Source organism: Aplidium turbinatum, chromosome 3 (assembly GCF_918807975.1).
Source record: "Aplidium turbinatum chromosome 3, kaAplTurb1.1, whole genome shotgun sequence".
NCBI classification, from domain to species: Eukaryota; Metazoa; Chordata; class Ascidiacea; order Aplousobranchia; family Polyclinidae; genus Aplidium; species Aplidium turbinatum.
This window is the reverse complement of record NC_137474.1, coordinates 44,539,447-44,561,891: the sequence shown is the minus strand read 5'-3', so window position 1 is coordinate 44,561,891 and position 22,445 is coordinate 44,539,447. Positions and strand designations below refer to the sequence as shown.

At 38.5% G+C, this 22,445-nt stretch overlaps 1 protein-coding gene across 1 annotated transcript; it reads left to right on the top strand.

Annotated features, from left to right (window-relative positions):
* On the top strand, window positions 1-21,055 carry LOC145767630 (inositol polyphosphate 5-phosphatase K-like). Its single transcript, XM_082579484.1, has 11 exons — window positions 1-74; window positions 2,386-2,490; window positions 2,845-2,953; window positions 3,779-3,895; window positions 4,741-4,910; window positions 6,370-6,481; window positions 7,264-7,341; window positions 8,521-8,632; window positions 16,931-17,085; window positions 18,005-18,139; window positions 18,505-21,055. Exons 1-11 carry the CDS (start codon window positions 61-63, stop codon window positions 18,700-18,702), a joined length of 1,305 nt encoding a protein of 434 aa, XP_082435610.1. The 5' UTR covers window positions 1-60; the 3' UTR covers window positions 18,703-21,055.
* The last annotated feature ends 1,390 nt before the right edge of the window (window positions 21,056-22,445 follow it).

Genomic DNA, 22,445 nt, shown 5'->3' with positions numbered 1-22,445 from the left:
GTTTTATAGATTATGATACTATTTTTATATTTTCTGACTGATTACTTATAAAATTGCAAGATGAAGCAATTAAGGTGAGGAGAGTATTATAGAATTGGTTGTATATCTTTGTCTGCAATGCACATCAAGAAGACATTCTCATTTTTTTGCTGCCAATACATACCGGTATTGCTTTAACTTGTTTACTTCAAAGGCATGTGTTGTGAAAATCTGTCATGTGTCATTTGTGCAAATGTGTCATGATGCAGTGAACAATAAGCTGGCATTTTTGTAATCTCATCTACTGAAGTCTGAAGCTAATTCTTAAAGTAGAATCGAGATTAGAAACAATAAAATGCACTGATGCAGCGTATTCGCGGAATCTTTGTTTTAACTCATGTTATTTTATATCATTTCAATGTTTTTTTTAGTGTGACAGGTTTCATGTCTCTAAGCTTTAACTGCCAATGTTTTAAAACATCTTTCAACTGGTTGATGAGTCCCGTGGGATTAACAACTTCAACCCAGTACTTGTAACTCCCCACGCTTCAGTTCAATTCGTTCCTTTGACCAAGTCCTCTAACATTGCACTTCTAAATTACCTAAAAACTGCTTCCAAATGCAGGTCTTAAAACTCGTATTTTTTTCCGGCAGTCATCGTGGCCTACCGAGAGCTCCTTCTCGGCGGCCAAATCTGCGTGCTTGGAGGCCAAAATACAAATAAGGATAGCACAAGTCGTCGTCGTCGGCTCCAGCTCGTGTCCGAGCATTGGTTTTGTCTTCAAATTGAATTTGGTTTTGGATGGTGATGTCGTATGTGGCTTTGGAGGCCCAGTCTATGATGGAAAAGACGTGGGCAAAAGTCACATTGTATGGAGATGGAGTGTGGGGGACGTGGTAGTTTTAGCTTTTCTTTTCTAGTGTTTCGTTCTTCTTGGGCTTTTTGTATCCTGTTTTTTTCAAAAATTTCCGTGCCTTCCCTAATTCTTTTTCTCCAAAGTGATCTGTCGCTAGCAAACTAGGCTAATCCCTAGCAACTCCTGGGGCTAATAGACACACGTAAAAGTCCCCAACGGCAATCTCTTTATGGCGGAAGAGGGCAATGTCTGACGGGCATGCAACCTGTAAGGCGGGCCTCAATGAACAGAGCACCCGGCAGCCCGTTGCAACCGGTTCCCCTGAATCTGCACGTTCCGATCTTATTGGACCGCAGTGGACATGGAGCTGGCCAAGAGTGTGTGCGTAGCCCTCGCGTAGTCACGACCACCTTAAACAACCACACAAGCGAATGGCCTTTGTCTCAATTTGGACCAGGACCAAACCAAAGCCCAATGGCGATGATATTACGGGTAACGGGGGCAGGCTTGGTAGAGCTGGAAGCCTCCAGCCCGGTCTCGCACATTGGCGGCGGATCTATGATGAACTATGAACTAGATAGCACAAGTAAATAGAATTAAACTTGCAACAATGCTAAAATGATCACTTAGCGTTATTGAAGTCTGGGCGACGTCCTGCTATAGAATCGTTGTACCACGCAATAACTGCTTTATCGTGATTGTAATCCGGTATTGCGGGACCATCTAATGACACTAAATTGTTTCAACTGTTCAACACTTCAACTGCATACCGCCTTTCATAAAACCTGACCATTTATTCCGTTATGATGTCACCATTGAGGGTGTGAGGTCACTACCCCACAGCGGAAACATTTCTCAACTATGAAGACACGTGTTTTCCCCTCCGATGTCAACTAACCTAGTTCTTTTTTATAACAACGATTCAATGTCTGACAACATTGAAACGACATAAAAACGACAATACTGCCAGCCGATGTAAATTAGCACTTCGGATTAACACGTTGTTATAATAAACGTCCGGAATTACAAACAAGACTTATAGCAGGTGATCGCAGCTGGATATTTTCCATACAATAGCAAATGCTCCGCACAATACAACAGTGGTGATTATGTCGCGCTGACCTAATTCTGCGTCACTCTTTGATACTAGATATTTTCGACGGTTAATTCACGATCATTCTGTTGCGAAATTAAAGAATTAGCTAGAAGAAACCGGCGGCCAAACTTGGCCGACTGAGGAGGTAGCACTGGCGGTCATTCAACCACTGCTTAGCGGTCATGGCCGCCGGCTGCTTTATGGCTTGCAAATGGGCTGATTGATGCTTTTGAATTGTGAAACTGAAGTAGTGATCAGAAGCTAGAAATGTGTTGGAGAGTTTGTTTTGTTGTGTGTGTCAAACAAACAAAACAATGTCAAACAAAGTATCACAGTCAGATTTATCGTTTTTTTTTTTTTTTCATTTATTATTAAATTTGTGTGTTATTTACCTTTCTTTTGTATGTTTAAATAGCAGAGCGATCACTCTGACTTTCACATGTGTTGTTACAGGATTCAGATTCATACTTGGAATGTTGCTGGATTGTCTTCAATCGATGACGAAGCATTGACCAAATTGTTTGATTTCAATGACAACATTGACTTATATTTGATAAGGTGGGTTCAGATATATGACTTAAGTTGTGAATGATTTTGTTTATTAAGATTATTCTTATTAGCTTTTTTTCCTACCTGAGTGGGTACGGTAATGATTAATCCTGCGTTGTCGTTTTACCCACCAAACCATGTCAAACACTTTGTATGATTTTAACTTAATTTGAAAATGCGCACACAATTTTGAAGGGATAATAATGCTTAAAATTGTTCCACTTGTATACAGTTTTAAACATACCAGCATGAGAGTTAAAAATATATCAAACAGTGTTTTGTTTGTTAAGTTGTAAAATAGCGCTTCCCATGTAAGAACAAAGAGTATGTATGCTTAATTCTCATTCTGACCATGGGCATTAGTCTGCAGGAGGTTTTTACTGGGGTGGTGGAAACAGCTCTCAGTTATATAGCATACGACGGATGGACTCGTACCCTGCTATCCATCATGCCAAGACATGGATACTTCTTGGTGAGTGCTGGTAGATTTTATTAGTGTTGGTGCATGGTGTGTGTGGGAAGATACAAGTGTCTCAGTAAAACTTTATTGTTATAATCGCTTGGTTGGTTGGTAGTACAACATTTTAATAAGTTGTTGAGGTTACCGATACATAAACTATTTCCAATGCATTTAAACTCCAAACACGTTATTGATAAAGATCGCTCGAAATAATTGATTAACTCAAGAGCATCAGAATTTATCCAATGAAACTCATTAAGCTGAATCATTGAATGATGTCAACCTCTTAATGGTATTAGCGACTGCTGTTTGGTAATTTGATACTTGCCATAGCTTTAAGCTTGAACGCGTATTTATAACTGTGATGTAATGGTTGTGAAACTGCGATCGGTAAATGCAATGGGTTACCACCAACCAATTATAGGCTAGTGTTTTATTGCGGTATATTCTTCACTTTTAAAGAATTTATAAATCGTCTGCCTCTTGATTCTTGGGTTGTGGCAATGAAGAAACATTTAACTTTTTTTTTTGGCAGCTGTAACCAGGTAATCCATCATCGAGTTTTGTTTTTAACGTCCATTGTGTTTTGCAATGTCGTGTGAGGAGAAGACTAGAAAAACGATTTTTTTAATGTTACAGATTTCAAATGTATTTTCTCAAGTAATTTCAGCTTTGTTTCCGTTGAGTTCCTTTGTCGTTGACTTGTGGTCGTGTGCTGAACTTTAAACTCCACGATACTGTTGAGCTTTTTGATCTTACAACGTTGAGACTTATGCATTATATGCAAGTGGGCTGTGTTCCAAGTGTGTTCAGATGTTAAAGTGGGCTGTGTTCCAGGTGGAGAACGTGCGTGTCCAAGGGATGTCCTTGTCTGTGTTCGCTCGGTTGCATCATCTGCCATATATTCGCTTCATAAAGAGTGACATCAGAAGGACGGGCCTTGGAGGGAATTGGGTGAGTGCTGAGATGTGACTGATTGGAATCTTTATTCTCCGACTGAGAAATCTTTTCAGAAGCTTAATCCTGGCAGTTTCATACTTGTAGAGTTGTAGACCTTTGATCCATTTTCGATGGGTCTGCTACTATTCGATGAGTCCGATTCGGTGAGTTCCTAACCTCTAACCCCTAAACCTAACCCCTAATCTTAAAACGGCAATGATAATTAGGCTACGGTACGCGATAATTTAAAAAAAAATTGATAAAATCACCGAATAGGGATTGGACTCACCGAATCGGACTCACCGAATTGGACTCACCAAAACGGGCCATTCCGATTTTCGATAGCCCTGTCGCTGAAGTGAAGTTTCCACTCGTGATAGAAGCCTTTTTGCCTGAGAATGTTTTCCACCCACTATGCAACCAAGCCATTGGTGCGGATAGTTAGTTGTGATCGAAATAAGCGAAAATAATAAAATAAGCAAAAAATATAAAATAATAAAATAAGCAAAATAACCGTAAATAAGCGAATATATTTAATACCTATCCTGCTTATCAACTTCACAAGTTTTATTGACCAGTTTAGCGACTTAAGCCGTTTGCCGTAAAGCGACGCTTGATCAATGTGAACGTCGTCTTAATGTGTTTGTTAAGTATTATATCAGTGGATTAAGTTTTCTTTATTTCACGCCTCCGGGTGTGGATTAACATTCTTTTAAACCACCTGATCAAACCGGGATTATAATTTAATTGAAATCGTATTCTGCAGACCTTGAGCCAAAGTAAACAAAGAATTCATTTGTTGATTGGGAAGACTTATACATGAAGTCATATGAGCTTTTATAGAAACGATATTTTCTCAGGGAAACAAAGGTGGAGTGGCCATATCCAGCAACGTCTATGGGAAGAGGATCTGCTTCCTGAACACACATCTTCCTGCCCAGATGGACTTCAATGCAGCCAGGGTGGAGCATTTCGAGGACATCGTTGAATCGATGGAATTTGACGGAACCACAACGATCTTGAGTCACGAGTGAGTTGCCAACCAGTAAATGTTATTTTATATATTACGTGGAGCAGACGTTGAACCAATGAAAAAGTAAGGCTTGTTAGGTTGCGACGATGAGTTTTGTGTGAGTGTGACTGAATGTTAGTTTTGCTGATAATAATTATTTACTTTGCAAATAATAACTTCGCGTGAATATGTACAGCACGTTGTAGCTAAGTAAATATATATATAGTTTTTTTTTTTACTTTCTTAGAGCTGAAATATTTTACTTTTATTTTTGATGACAATTATATATTAGTGCGCAGAAACTACGCAAGATTGAACCTTTGTCAGAGTGTCATTTGTGGACATCCACATAGCATCAGTTAAACAGTTTTTAGCAGACGCTTTTGATTGGCCATGCAGCATCCACTGATATGGTCTACCCACTCTACCGGTTGTCAACGGATTGCTGCACAGTCAATTACAAATCAGGTTGTTTTACTTTTAATCAAGTTTTTTCTCGAATTACGCTGTTACTGGCCATATTAGTTTTATTTTTGTAGAACTAGTTTGAAAAATCGAAAGTATTTGCTAGATACAAACAACCTATTTGAAAAAGACCTTCCATTTACTCAATCCCCATTGTCAGGCGTTGGGCCATTCCGAGGATTTCATATCAGGTTGAACAACCTGTGGAGTGCGGAGGTCGTTCGATATGCAGGAGTGCAGTGCATCAGTCAGACCGCATAAGCGGATCGGCAACCGTCTGTGGAAGGGTTGAAGCGGTGAACACTGCAGCGCTGCTTCAACAGATGTGAACCTTACAGACATTGTGAATCGATACTTCGATATTAATGCGCTCATCCTGTCCGGCTCAACCACGCCAAAGCCGATTACGTTCATTGTGTTTCACTTTTAATATTGCTGTTAAAATAAAGTCGCTAATGTGATGTTTTTGATGTAACAAAGCAAGTAGGATCATAGGCAAGATTCAACTGTAGCTGTGTTGTACTTTAATTGCTTTTCAGGAACATTACTATTTGTAAATTCCTTTCCTTGCTTATTCTCAATGATTGATGTCTTGTATTGGCTATATTCCGGCGCTGTCATTTAGCTGTGACTTCAACTGCAACATCAACATTTTTTTAATTCAATATCTGTGCGGAATGGTCCGTTTCGGTGAGTCCGATCCCATAACAGGGGATTTTTTCAATTTTTTTTTTAAATTATCGGGTGCCGTAGCCTAATTATCATTGCCGTTTTAGGGTTAGGGTTAGAGGTTAGGAACTCACCGAATCGGACTCACCGAATAGTAGCAGACCCATTTCTGTGTATGGTCATGCATGATGTGTAGTCACTAGTCATTACACTTTCAGATCTGAAATATTTTACATTTGTTTTTGATAGCAGTCGTGTACCAACGTCGCAGAAGCTAATACGAAAGTGCCGTTTGTGTCTGTTGATTGATTATGTTGGTTCATCCACACAAATTATCTTTCAGCGTTGCATTTTGGGCGGGGGATTCCAATTTCCGCATTGACAACATTCCACGGGAAGAAATGCTAAAGTTAGTGAAAGAAAAGAATTTTCAACAACTTTTGAAAAACGATCAGGTATTTACTGAAGAATTTTAAAGTCGGAGAACTTAGCATTGTAAGCTGCATGCAGTTCCCCTTGTCTGAGTGTCATAACGCAAGTAATGATATATCGCAATCGCCCTATTCTGCGGATTATTTGTTTAGGTTTTCCAAGTACACTCGTCTACATGAATATCTTAACATGCGTATGAAAGTGTTGTGACGTCACAATTGAAGAAGACATTAGGTTGTTAGCATGTTGGTGTCAACGAAGTCAACGCGTTGAACATGACACAAAGTGCAGTCCTGTTGCAATGGGACGCCTGTTTTGTGAGTTAGGAATGTGTGATATTGTCTTCTTATAGAGTCTGGGTATCTCTTCTATCCCATCCAGCCTTGGCGCATATGCTGGCTAGTGGCTAGCCGCTAGCCATGTCTATTGCCGGTACCGTCTTCTGTCGTTTTGTAATTGTCAGTATGTTTATGTACTCAAACTAATCTTCATGTCATCAATTAATACCCTGCAGCTTTTAATACATGGCACCAAGTATTGACATCCCCTAATGTAGCCCTCCCATTGAGTTATAACTTCTCAAAAATTTCCAAAAATCTCATTGCCATGTTGAATGTCCAAATAAACACACTGCTGCGACATGGGTCAAGGGTCAGGTTACTACAGCGCTTACAGAGATTGAAGTCAATCATTTTTGAGGTGGATGGTTATTGTTACATTGTTTGCATTGTAGTTAGTTCCTCATGTTACCAGTGAGCAACAAACACAGACTTAACTGTATGTTACTTTTGTTGAATATTTTCAGCTGAACAAACACCTTACTGATCATGACGTCATGAAACAATTCAAAGAAGGACCAATAGGATTCCCTCCTTCATTCAAAGTGTGTAACGGTACAGTAACCAATTTCGCTTGCAACATTGTCTCTGCTACTGCATGACCTGTAGTACCCACATGGGGGATTACCACATTTTCACTCTCGTTTATCCCTACGCCAGCTGCTTAAGATAAACCTACTGCATCAGTTATTGGGCATTCGTCATACTGTCTATTGGTACTTTTAAAGGCATACTAAATGAAAATTTCAAACGGGAATTAAGCATTAAAATGAGTAAACTGAACATTCAAGAATACATTTCAAAAAAAATTACCGAAAAAAAAAATGTTTTTAATGGCACTGGTAAGGCCCAAAGTCCAGTGTTTCATTTATTTTCATTTTTTTCAAAATGACCAAAAAGTGCAAACACTGCTCGAGAATACGTCAATAAAGACAGCAATAACAAAAGCCACGTTACCACATGTGATGTTTTGAGCAAACTGTCTGATGTTTTGATGTTGAAATGTGTTGTTTTGATGTACATACATACAATACATAGCCTGCAGTCAAATCGCCCGCAGTAACAATTATTGCGAGATTAGCTGATTGCTATAGTCTTTAGTGACGTAACTGTACAGTCGCACGCTTCGCTGCTCAGGCCAATTTCGTTTTGAAAGCTCTGACAAAAGCACGCGCGCAATGATGGTCAGACCGCAATGGGGCAAAATTTTATTGAAAATCGTTTTATGGTAGCATGTTAAACACAAAGAACGTGGAAAATCGCAAAGTCAGGTTTTTCCTTTAGTATCCCTTTAAATCTTTGCTGGATAAAATTGACTTTCAGCTGAAACTTGTGATGTCTTGCATTGTTCAATATAGATTTATTGCGCTAGCTAATGTGCCTGATTGCCAAACTTCAACCAGTTGAGCAATAACTCTGTACGACTGTCCACTGTAGTTTGGTATGTATTTTTGTTGTTGTCACGACTGATCGAACACAGTTCCCTAGTCTTCAACTAGAACTTCGTCATAGCCCATGACTAAGTAATTGTTTTCCAAAGGCTAGTGCAAACCGCCACTACCACAGCGAACTCGCAGCATCAGGCTAAAGCAGGGACCTCGTTAGTATCTACATTGTGAAGTAACTAGAAGTTGTTTATTGCCTTGATTAGTTCCCGTGGTCCTTGTGCATCGTGTGACTCGCATATTGATTGAGTAGTCTTAGAACTGTCCCTACCGTTCCAGTTCGACATGGGCACAGACACATACGATACCAGCGAAAAGCAGAGGAAGCCCGCTTGGACGGACAGGATACTGTGTAGGATCAACCCAGATGGAAGGACATTGAGGGATGCTTGTGAGTTTTAGATCGACTTATCTGAATTCCGTGAGGGCATGCGACCGTAAACTTAAAATATTTAGCAGCTGTAAGTTGAGATAAAACTTCGTAATGTTTGGATAAACTTATGTTTTTCATTTGATTGTTTGAGTTCGCTTAGTTTTTATTGCTGCCCTTCTCAGTGCAGCTTCTCTAATGACGAACCACTGCCTGAATACTTGATTGCTTTGATTTCTTCAAAGTTGTGATGTTCTATCTTACTTCGTCACTTGCATGTACTGTATATTAGGGTGGTACAAAAAAAAAATTTTTTTGTAAATGTTAATGTCTCACCCTAAAATATTGTTACCATTGATGAGAAAATGACATCTGTGAATTTTCATAAAAATTGGTTGATATTTAGAGGTTGCTACCGGGGTTCAAAGTTTTGTCGTTTACCCCCAGTTTAACGTTTTTAGAGGATGTGATACAGATATGATATGATACGGTACAGTAAAAAATATGGTACAGTGCTATGGTATATTGCAAGAAAAATACAGTTTAATAATTCTCTATAGTCTGTTTATAAACTCATGTACGTCTGTATTACGAATTATGCTAACTGGTCTACATATACAAAATGTGCGACTTTGTAGCCTATAGGCTACTTGTGTTTAAAATTCAGAGACTAAGGGTCGAATGCACCAACAGTGATTAAACTGTATTTAACTTAATCTTGAATTAAACTACAATTAAGTGAGATTTTCGTATGCACCAACACCAAGGGCTATTTAAACCATGATTAAACTGTGATTAACTAGGCAAGTTAAGTAACAGAGTTAATACAGCTCCAGAGTAGGTTTAAAGGTTGATTAACTTTCCAGCAAAGGTTTATAGTACTGGTATTGTATTACTTCTTGGTAATTGCAACATCAGGCTGCACCTTTTGAACTATGGAAGGTGTGATGTGTGATAGGATTAGAATAACCAAAATGTAATTGTAAAGGTTCTTCACTTTTCATGGACAGCAACTGATTTATAATTGTATATAAAATAGTTGAGGTTATGGGTTGCTTACCAAAATTTGGCTATTGTAGCCAGGGGTGCCTGAACAATTTTCGACTGGGGGGGTGCAGGATTTTGAAAAAAGAGCATTTTTGTTGCTGAAAGGCCAATTCTTTTAAAAGTTTTAATATAAGATATACGGTAGCGATAATGCTCATCTATCAGCTCACTATTGAGTATTATAATGAACAAGTGTCCGGTATACAAAGAAAGGCATCATGCTTTGTTATAATGATGTAACCTACTGTGTTGCAGAATTTTGTGCCGTGAATATTATTTTGAGGCAAAAATGAAAGATTATAATTAGGCTACAAGCGAATAGCAGAAATTGTTATATTGCAATATGTGCAGTAGCTTACCGGCGCCCCTGATTGTAGCATATGCGCTGTTACTGATGGCTTGGTGTGGCTTTATACCTGTAATACACTGTCCCAGGCCTATAGCAAATTGTTTAACAAGTTGTTTTTAAATAAGGGCCTTCTGCTGATCCTTCTTTTAGGGTGAAACAGGCTCTAGAGGTTTTAGAGAGTATGATACCGTAATAACTATATTTGATATATTATATACATGTGGCTGTCCATATTTTAGCGTTCAATGATATGTTATATAGAACTATCTCAATGGTAGGAGTTGTTGTACAACATAGATACTATTTTTAGACCCCTTTCTAGGGATGTCTCAGAATACATTGTCCCAAGCCTATTAAAAATTGTTTGACAAGCTGTTTGAACATATATATATTTATATATGTGACTGTTCATATTTTGGCATTTCATGACATACCGGTATAGAACTATTTTTATGGTAGGAGTTGTTGTACAACATACATACTTGATACTCACACTACCGGTACATTGTCTATTCCTAACCCTTTTGCTTGTCATCAATGTTTACCTAATCACATTGACCATGCACACCTATCACTTTGTATTTTCATTACATGTATGGAATTCATGAATACCAGTGTGTACAATTAGATACAAAATAGTAATAACAACATGGTTGATGCAGTGAATGTAGTGGATTGTGCTGAACTTGATGCTGTAGACCTCACAAATCGAAGTTGGGAAGCAAAGGTTTTGGTGCTTGCGAATTCCTCTCCGAACTAAACTGGACAACACCCTTCCCATTATAGTCGCAACTGCTTGTTTGCATAATTATGCTGTTCGCCGTGGCGAATTTGTGGATTTTGAAGAATCTTCATCTCACGCCAACTCCAGCATAAGGAGCCAGCAGCAACCCATGCCCACAGATGGTGGAAACGCAATGAGATGGCAAATTATCAGTCAATACTTCTAAAGTAATCCGGTCTTGGAACTCATACACCAATCTTGTCACCAGGAGGACATGGGTTGTCAATATTTAAACTAACGTAATATTTTTAACGTAATCGATTGATTTTCACCTAGTGCTGCAAATGAGCCGGTTGCTGTTTTCTTTCATTGTACACCTGATGAGGGATCTGTGGGTAAATACTCAGCCAGCAAATCATTTTTTTACATTAATTCAACATTTACAGATGTTGAATCAATGTAAATAGTGGTTGATTTGCTGGCAGGGTAGTATCCTGAGGTACTAGTTTTTTCTGTCTGTTTTAATGAAGTTATGAAACCATGGCTACAGCTACCTGGTGTGTTTATTTTTAAATTGTTCTGTATGAATAACAATTACAAACAGCGAAAAGTTACAACCATTCAATTGTACATATACAAAATGTTATCACTAGGGCGATTTTTTGTAACCAAAATGACTTCAATTTTGCGAAAAAAGTCACCAAAAAGTAACTTTATTCAACGAAAACAAGACAGCAAAAAAAATGGAAGCAATTCCATATAAAAAAGCATCTAAATTAGTTTCAGTTTGTACTCAAATCAGAATTACACATTCAAATTACATAATGTAATGTTTTACATTCTCTGAGAAGTTTCTGTCAATCGAACACTTTATACAACTTAGCTGTTGCAGGAAAAACAGCAGGAAAAAACAAACACTTTAGCTGTTGCAGGGAAAACAATTGGTTAAATATAGTTAACACAATTTGTTTGATCGCAAAAATTTATTAACGAGTTTTCGGTAATACACGTGATACGAACAAGCATGGGCTCGTGCATACCTAAAATCCATACCATAGTAGAAGATATTTTAAAAGTCTTGGCATTACATAAAATGTAAATTCATCTCTCCAGTAGCAATAAAAGATATACAAATAGGGAAATTAGGCAAAAAAGTATGCAAAATAAAGTGACATAACAAATGAAAAGTAATCTAAAAACACAAAAAGTGACTTTTGGTAACTTTATAACATCTTAAACATTGACTCCACACAACCATGAAATTTTGGTTATATATATATACATTTCTTTTGTTAGTTGGTACAACTATAAAAAAGTAACTTTGGTTACAAAAAATCGCCCTAGTTATCACATAAATACTTAAACAGAGTAGCAAAGCTCAAATTTGTTATTTTTTACATTGCTCGATTTGTGCCTGTATCAGTTGTTCAGCTAATTTAAATTTTCTTTTTCGGTGTCATTACTCTTTTGAGGTGGACCACCGCCAGTGGTAAAGCGTTCTTGGCGGGCCAAAGAGACCCTTTTTTTGCTTGGGCCTTCATGTTTGTCCACAACCTTCGAAGCGTACCCTCTTCTCTAACTGCGAAGGTTGAGGCACCATTAAAATCTTTGGTGAGTTCCCGCCAGGCATCATTTTTGTTGTGTGTGGTCACGCCATCAGTCTTCTTGCATTCAATAATATTGCGATATGTTGCAGTGCAAGTGAGAAACAGATCTTTTTCGTGTGGAGAAAAATTTTGCGATTGTTGTTTTGACATTTTATAAATGAATTAAATTTAACAGTCAAGAAAAAATGGTGAAATATTTGTTCTACACTGAAATACAAAACAGTAAAATAATGTAGTCAAATCATTTCAGAAAAATTTACATTAGCCCAATGTTTATGAAAATAAATTTCTAGTTGGCAGTTGTGTCTTGATGAAAAGCATTCTATTACCTCCACCTTGACATCTAGCCGCCTGAGTGGTGAGAGCGTCTGCTCGATAACTGTATGGTTCCTTCGCTGCTTCCAGTCGTCTGTTGTGTTGCATGTGTAATCGCAGTGTATATACTGTATGTTGTCGCAATGGGCGTAAATAAAACATGTTGTTTTTAACAAAGCCTGCGCACTACTTTAAACTGGTCTGGACAGTTTAGCACCCTGTAGCCTTGAAGTGGCATTGCCAGGATTTTAAACAGCAAGGAGTTGATCCATGCAGATGGACCCTCTCCGGCCTACCTCAGAGAATTTTGAAAAAATTACATTAAATTTAGTTTATTCTGAGTATTTCGAGCACAAAATGATTAAAAACAAGATAAACCTCTTTCAAAATGCGACGGTTTCTATCAGGGCCATTGAGAGAACATTTCGGGCCTGGTACCAAGCAAAAATCCGGGCCCCCAAAGCTTTGAAAAGCAAAGCGACCTTGCACAACCGTCGCTGACACTTGAAATGCCCTTTCACAACTTCTTAAAAAGAATAAGAAATGATTTCTTGGTATTAGACTGTCATAACACCTCTCCCACCCCCGGTTAGGAAACACTGTTCTAAGTGGAATTGTCTCAAAGATTCACTTTCAAATTTCTGATGAACAACCTTGTAGCCTAACTGCATTTGCTAAATTCAGCTGATTTCAGGCTGCTTCTACAATGTAGTGAAAGTTAGGTACACCAACTTCAGTAGTTAAAACCAGGAAGCACTTTAAAAAGTTGTATCATTGGCACCTGACAAAAGGGCTACTTACTACCTGACTCACATATACCAGACATCATTTCAAGCAAATTTGCGAATACCGGTCGAGCTTACGTTTCTACCAAATAATTTATCAGCAAATATAACGCTTTTTGCCATTGTCAATTATGAACAAACAATGTATGTACCTTTTTCTACCACTGAACTGTACTGAACCCCATAACAAATCCAAGAAATACTCATTGCTAGAGTTATGACTCAGCAAAAACCATCAACAGTCTGATTTAATCATTGATCAACTAATCATGAACAAAATTTTGTTGGTGCATACCAAAAACGATTAACTTTAATCACTGTTTAGTTAAACAATGATTAACTTTAATCAATGTTTAAGTTAATCACTGTTGGTGCATTCGACCCTAAATTTCACAATCAATAGCAACTTTAGAAGACAGTAAATAAACTACATGTACATTGTACAAATGTACATGATGTAAACTAATATACATAGTACATACATAGTTATTACCCTCTAAACCAGGGGTTCTCAACCGTGGCCCTCGGCCCCCCAAGGGGACCACAGAGCGTTCTCAGGGGAGCCACGATAAAAGGCTTCATTAATGAATTATAACATGTATTGACAGAAACGTAGAATTGTGACACAAAAAACACTCATGTAGGTGTTAGTATCGTAAAGCTAGCTAAAAGCATGTTTTTTCATCGTATGTTCTATCTCACTGCATGTTGCATCATCTCTTGTGATTGTAACGTAACAATTAAGGATACGTTTGATTTACTGGCGTAGTCTATTACGAAAAAGAAAGCATTAAATCATTTAATCACTCACTTTAACATCTCATATCATTTAATTTAATGACTCGTTAACTGCTTTTATTGATTTCGTTTCGTTGTTCTTTAAACATATACATTTTTATTTCACTCAAGGGGGCCATGGTCTTTTAGAGCCACAGTCTGGAGGGCCATGACTCAGAAAAGGTTGAGAACCACTGTCTAAACCCTTGACAGCCTGTTTCACCCTAAAAGGGTAATCATCAGAAGGTTCTCCAGAAGTCCTCCTCCTAAAAGGGTACCGGTAACCATCAGAAGGTTAAAACAGGCTGTCAAGGGTTTAGAGAGTAATAACTATATTTGATTTAATTCGCTTTGCTTGGCTTTTTGATTGGCATTGAGCACTTTTTGTAGTATTAATAGTTTTTATTGTGTAGTACATTCATATAGGAATTATTGCGCGAGGGTCTTTCTACTACAGTCTGGATATCGGTGATCAGCGACGACGCTCAAAAGATACTGTTTTTGTTCTTTGTCACATGTGTGTAATGTGTTGTATTCCGTGATCAACGCCACTCCACGCTCGGCAATGTCATTTACAACCTTCATTTCACTCACAATTGCTCTCGCTCTTTGATACGCGTCATTGGTTTCCCAGTTATCTGGGTCTATCTCCAAAAATGATGAGGACAAATTCAGGGCCTTTTAATCGGTTTGTATTTGATGTAGCAAAGTCTTCCAACTTTTTGTCTGCTATTTCTTTGTGGCCAATTACAGCTTTTTTACTAGGCTGTACTCCTTCGTCACATGTCTTTATTGGAGTCATCATCTTCCGTTTAGTATCTGATGATACAGAATTATCAAAGAATGCCAACGCGATAAGCTCCTCTCCCAGGTACCACAAATGACGCAACATCTTGTTCACTGCGGCCTTTGCCATCTTTGAATGAATATCCTTGTACTGATCGAGTTGTTGAGAAATGCGAGATCCTGAGATAGTGCAAGAATCGGCGATGGGGCGAGAAACCAAGCTTTCACGTACACTCTCACAACAAACACACAGATATTGCACAAAGCGACATCCTCCCTTTTAGTCAACGTGTACTGTTTTCGGTACATCCCAACTTTGAGTGCATAGATGGCTTTCGCCATTCACCTGGCACGATGAAGGGCACCAGGAGCCATGATTTTGATGCCACGAAGAGGAACTCTACCCAAGAATATGATGGTAAACTCAAGGAGCTCTGTAGTCGTCACAATGTTGCTGTATTAACAATTTTCATTAGCGAAGGTTCTTATGGCATCTGCTACGTCTGTCACATGCTTTAAAGCCTCGTCGTCAGTTCACGCACATTGTACATCATCTTTAGCAATGAATGACCATTTCATTTGAAAACGCTTGAAGAGTAGAATGTCCGGACCAGTCGAACGACCCATCACACATGAAAATATTGCCTCGAGAACTATCTCGTGAATATGATGACGGCAGGCCAAATACAACAAGTCTTTGGTTTTCAAATAAAATGGTCATTCATTGATTTTGTTACATCAAATACAAACAGATTTTTAAGGCTCTGAATTTGTCTTCATCATTTTTGGAGATAGATCCACATAACTGGAAGACCAATGACACGTATCAAAGAGCGAGAGCAATTGTGAGTGAAATGAAGGTTGTAAATGACATTGCCGAGCGTGGAGTGGCGTTGATCACGGAATACAACACATTACACACATGTGACGAAGAACAAAAACAGTATCTTTTGCGTGTCGTCGCCGATCACCGTCAGCAATATCCAGACTGCAGTAGAAAGACCCTCTCGCAATAATTCCTATATGTATGTACTATGTATATTAGTTTACATCATGTACATGTAGTTTATTTTCTGTATTCTAAAGTTGTTAATGAATGTCCAATTTAGTCTCTGAATTTTAAACACAAGTATACAAAGTTGCAGCGGTGACGCGCTCGCTTTCCAATTATGCAATCCTGGTTTGACTCCCGGCTTTTACTGGTTGTTGACAAACACCGCCCACGCCCACCTCTACCAAGGGTGTAATATATTGGGTGGGCGTAGTTGCTGAAGTAAAGGCGGCCGAGAGAAAGGAACTGGCCACCCTACTCTCGTTAGTGCCGAAGGCTTAGTATAATGAAAACCTCATCCCTCGATGCTTGTATTCAAGTATTGGACTCAACTTTACCTTATTCCAAGTCGCACATTTCGTACATGTACACCAGTTAGTATAATTCGTAATACAGACACATGAGTTTATAAACAGACTATAGAGTAATTATTAAACTGTATTTTTCTTGCAATATACCATGGCACTGTACCGTATTTTTTACTATACCGTATCATATCCTCTCGAAATGTTAAAATAGGGGCGAACGACAAAACTTTGAACCCCGGTAGCAGCCTCTAAATATCAACCAATCTTTATGAAAATTCACATATGTCATTTTCTCATCAATGGTAACAATATTTTAGGGTGAGACATTAACATTTACAAAAAAAGTTTTTTTTGGACCACCCTAATGTATATACTGTATAGAGGTTTGTGACACTTTTGTTGTTCTTTTATTAAAGCGTTGAGCGAAATACATTATTACATTAGTAAATAGTAATGATCTCTTGTCAATGTCCATCAGACATTGAACTTACATGTCCAACCATCCAATTTACGTACTTGCGTCACTTTAAAAACGTTGCATGAAATAATGCCCTTTATTGTTTATTCAAGTGCGTGATATCTCCATAGCAACGGCAAGCCCCACATCCTCTCCAACCCTCAAGAATCCCCCATCCCTGGTGGAGTTGGTGGAAGGCTCTTATGACAGCCTGGGATACATGAAACAGAGTGACCATAAGCCGGTGGTGGCTCAGTACGCACTAAATGTAGGTAGATGTTGTTACGTTGAGTTGCAGTGGCAGTTGGTAACTAAACGGTGGTTTGTTACTGTAAACATAACTCTCGTGTTGCCGGCCTTTTTCAATATCTTTACATTTGTGGTTTTTGTAAGTTAATTTGCAGCACCAGCCATTGTGATATATAGCATGCTGTTCGTTGCTTTTACGTTTACCACTACTAGTTCGAAAAGCAAATTTTGCTTTCGTATTAATCGTGCGAATTTGGAAAGCATATGGTCAACAATGGGCTTTTGCTTTTACGCTTTTGAGACAGGTTGAATCATCATCAGGGCTATTTACTCCACAAGCGGATGTAAAGGCAGGGCCTTACAATAGCCTATTTTGATTATTTCGTGTTTATCTTCTGAATCAAAACATCTCCCCAAATTAAAAACACCTTCCTTACCTCTTTTGAATTGTTTCTTTTGGCGCGTTTGTCTTGTCATACTAAAGCGGGGGAATCACCGAACGGTATCTCACCATTTTGTTGTTCAATTGGTGGTTTACCATTGTGAGTTTACCAGAATTGTTTTCGGTCATGTTGCAATATTGTTGGAAGATTTTGTATTTATTTAATTGAAACTTTAGGCAGTGGACATTCAAAAATAAAGCCTTTTTGTTTTACCATGTCACTTATCAATGTTCTTTTTGTTGTGACCCTTCCACTTTCACTTGTTTCGCTTTGAAAACCGCTCCAAAAGCGCTAGAAACAGATAAAAGAAATTATGTCTAATTTGAAAGCTCGTTACATTTTGTATTTGCTCAGCAAATGTTTATTCTATATCAATTTCTTGATACTTTAAAAGCGGAAGTTGTATCTTCGCCTTGCAGCCGTGAAAGCACCCCCAGCAAAGCACTCCCAGTGCAAAGGTACCCACACCGAGCAATTGATGGGTTTCTCTTTCAGATCACCAAAGAGGTGGAGTCGTTGTTGGAAGTTCGTGTGGCGGGCGCGTGGAGCAGCGAGAGCGGTGGAGAGGTTGTGATATCTTACCACAAGGATATGAAGCCTGAAGAGAGAGACTACCTTGCATTATACGAGGTAGTCATGTTCTATTTTGCTTTCCTTACTCCCATATCTCACTATTTCGGTAGCATGGATTTGTGTAGTTGGCATAGCTCAGATAAAATCGCTCGCTGAAATTTGATCTGGTACAGTTTTAATGGCTCTCTTCACGGGCAGCTCTACATTTAGAAGCACCTAGTTGATGGAATAGTCAACAAACAGAAACACCACTAGCTGTCAATCTCGGAGAAGGGCCTGCATTAATCATTCAAGGCTTGTTTGTGACTAAGATTGGATTTCAGAGCATGTTTTTTCAGTTCGGTGATAAATATATTTCCAATCGATTAAATGCTACTGTTCAAACTTCACCATTTGTTGGTAACTTTAACTTGATCTTGCAGGAACGGTTTACCGACTTTCGTTCTTACAAAACATGGACTTATGTTTCCGCATCACCCCACGCTCCCCAAAGTCCCCAGCGACACAAGTTTCCTGCCCCCGTTGTCATGGAGACGTCACGATACCGCGTCGGATATTACAGCTCGAGGATGTCCTGTCTTTTGGGCCTCAGCGACCCGTTCACGATACGCTTGAGGTGACGTCTCCTGCCTACCCCGATTCCAACTCACCAGTCTTTGCTGCTTTGTTATGTGCGTGATTGTAATTTGAGCGACGTCGTCATACATTGTTGCAATATCGAAATAGTGTAATTTCTCACTTTTGTTTTGCAGTTTATTTTGCTTAAGATATACTCGATTAGCTATTAAAGAAGGCCCGACTCAATTTCCTTCTACTTCTCATTCAACGTAAAAGTGGATAGATTATTTCAAACTAGAGATTATTTGTTCTGTGCATCATTGTACTGTAGTTTCCAATAACTGGAACATCTATCGTTTTGTAGCTAATTTGTTCGATTTTTGAGGTTATTTTGATACGTGCTTAGACAAGCTATCTTTGATTCTTGTATTTTGGCCGCGTTGCATTCATTGTCATGTTTGCCGCAAACGTGATTCGATGGAAAGTGGAAGTGCCAGTTATCATCATCCGTTTGCACTGCATATAAGTTTTAGGTGCAGTGTTTTTTTAAGGACCGAAACGGTCCCCCAAATTTCTCCATCGGTTTCCCAAAATTTGGACTTGCAACTACAGTAGAAAAGTAATGGTTGCTTCTCGCTATGTTGTAAGCAAATATGGCTATTTTTTGGTATTTAAATGAAACACTTGCGGTCTCTTAAAACTACTTAGCGGTCACCCAAACCAAACCTTTAAAAAAGCCTGTTTAGGTGTACAATTTTTTTGGCCTGATGCCCTTCCTGGCGCCAACTAAGCAAGCCATTGGAAATGGTAGACACTCCTCCGGCTGAAGACTGCTTGGAGAGTCTACGTGTTTTTATCGAGGTTCTCTTCTAGATTCTCTCAGAAAACAAACTCTCCACCAACAGGATCTGGGACGGTCTTGCTTGCTGTTAGAGAACCTGGCATGAGGAGACCAGTGAATAGGGAGAGGCTAGACTTACATAGTACCTGCTGAAAGGTGCTATTCCTCGAGTCCTTGAGCCCAGTACCAGTTACAGCATATATGTATTTGGGTGAGTCAAAATTTTTTTTTCTCCGATTTCATTGCTGCAAACTTTCTTTCTTGTGAATAGTCATAAAGCATTTTCAAGCCTCGAAAAAATCGCTTCAGGTACCTTTATAAATTGCGATTTTTAGAAATAAAGACGAAGTCCGATCAAGCTCAAACTTTCAGGAATGTCGTTTTATGACTATTTGCAAGAAAGAAAGTTTGCAGCAATGAAATCGGAGAAAAGTCCAAAATTCGACCCAACCTATTGCTTAGGCATTTTGTACCCTAATATGTACACAACAACCCGATTGTTGTCATTCATCTTGCTCCCGTATGGCTGACGAAGGTAGCGACCAACGTAAGTTGCTGAACTGCTTGTTTCGATGTTTATTGTATTGTTTTGGTATATTTATAGGTCATGTCATGTTTATTGGTATTGTAATTAGTTAGCTTCGGATTTATGCAAGTAGTTCTTTCATGTCGGTTTAACGTTACTGACGTTTTTTGTTTGTTGATGACTTCATAGTGTTGTTCTCGGTATTTGTAGTCGCAAGTATCGCACGTACCATCTGATGCAGTGCATGGAAGGTGTTTGATATTTTACTTGGGTCTATCATGCAGTTAAATTGCTGGTGGGACGAGCTATGTTTGCTTTAGGCCTAGGGTAACTGACAGAGGTGTACGGAGACAGGTTTTTTGGACTCCAGTTCGACTCCGAAGTCTGTGACTCAAAACTCGATTTTCAATCTGGCTCCTGTTTTTGCTAAAAATTTCAAATTTTGGCCGAAATCCGGGACTCCGGCTCCTAAATGCTCCAAAACATTTGCTTGTACACCTTTGGTAACTAGGGGTAAAGCTAGAAAAGGTCCACTGCCTGCTTTTTAACGTGAAACATAAGAAACTGGGTCCCACTTTTTGCGTAGGCCTATGGCTGCTGAAAGGGAGTGGTTTTCACAAGGTTTACAACGATTCTTCAGACACAACGTTCAAAATGTCAAGGGAAGACCACACGTGGGTTTGGTGCGCACCACATGTGAGATATTTTGTTAGGGAAGGTGTGCGGTTGCTCGACAGTTTGCATTCATGACTTGAGTTCAACAATTAGTTGATTTGTTACTGCATTTCAATGAAATTACTCACCGACAATCCTCCAACGCAGTCCTTGTGTGTTATCACTAGAACAAATTCCTACATTGTCAATGTTACTTTGTTTGGTCACATGCTGAATTGTTTGTTGACAATCAGACCGAGTGCATCTTCGATAATCCACCCACAGTGTTAATGTATGGCGTTATACTTTTGTTGATTTGTGTAGTTGCTTTGTCATTAAATAATAAATATGCATTTCAGCAAAAAACAAGTCTTAAACTTTAAGACTATCAGCTCCTCACGTTACCAGCACGTCACAAGACCCTTATTCTTGGTGACATATATTTTGCAGGAAGCTCTTCAGGTTTAACAAGATCGAAGTGAAGGTGCCTTAGCTCAATGAGTGTTGTGGTATACAGAAGTACACACACAAGTCATTTGTGATTTCAGTTTTCTGAAACAAAACTTGTTTTTCTGTCGTTTGTTAGTTTTTTCATGAAGCAGCAAGTCCAACTATATGTTCGATAAAAGATTTAATGGACGTCGCATTCAAGCGTAATAAAAATCTGCCAGAGCCCAGTTAAACTTTGAAGCAATCAAATTAATTTAGAAGCTACGTTTTGCGTGATTTCAGAAGTGCAGAAACGGATGATAGAAAGTAAATTTAGTCAACGTGTGGTAACATTTATTTCATGTGTAGCCTAAAAATGGTTTTATGGAGATTTTAAATGTTAATTGACTGTCTAATAAAATTCTGTCTTCCTGATGGATATTCTGACTAATTTAACTCCATTAATCTATTTCCACACAATTGTTACTCGAATTATAATTTTTCTTTATCAGAAGGTGTTCGTATAATATTGTAGGCCTACAACAAAAACTAATTTAAACATTACAGAATAACTAATAAGAGGTTACGAATTATCACATTGCAGCAATCATCCAAATTTAGATTCCCTCTCGTGTCTGTCCGTTAAAGCGTGAATGTGAAGAGTTTTATTTTCTGTTCCCTTTTTTCTACTTAGAAGCTTTTTTGCAGGCACCTGCAGCTAATAAGGCCCGCTAATTTTCAAACTTAAATATTTTTCTAAATACTGCATAATTTTGAACGAAACTTGGAATGAGGATACTTTGGTTCTATCTAACCAACATATCTATGAAACAAGTTTCTAAGTTAAAGGAGTTGTAAAATATTAAAAAAATAAAAAAAATCTCAAGCGGGCCTTATTAGATGCACGTGTTGTGAATAAGGCCCGGTTTGAATTAGCACCAAAAGTGATGGAAAAGGTGTATTTTCACAATAACAACACCACAAAACAAATTCTAATCGGCAACATAGGCACATAACTAATAATTAAATACACAGAGACAACTATTCCCTCCCCCACCCCATGCTCCATTTTTTAAAAAACGACATGGTGTTTTTAGATATGGTAGGGATACTAAAGTATTTTGATTCTGAAATTATGATATTTCCATTGCAATAACAAATTGGATTAATGGTGTAACAAGAATTGTTTAGGTCACTCAAGTCTTTAACCCCCACTTTCTTAACCAGGGGTGCACAACGTTACCCCATGGGCCTCATTATCAAAATTAGCCTAGTCTGATCATCATTATCAGTCTTCTTTTAATAAGAAAAAAAGTTCAAATTTATTGGTTTCACTGCATCAGCATGCCCATATC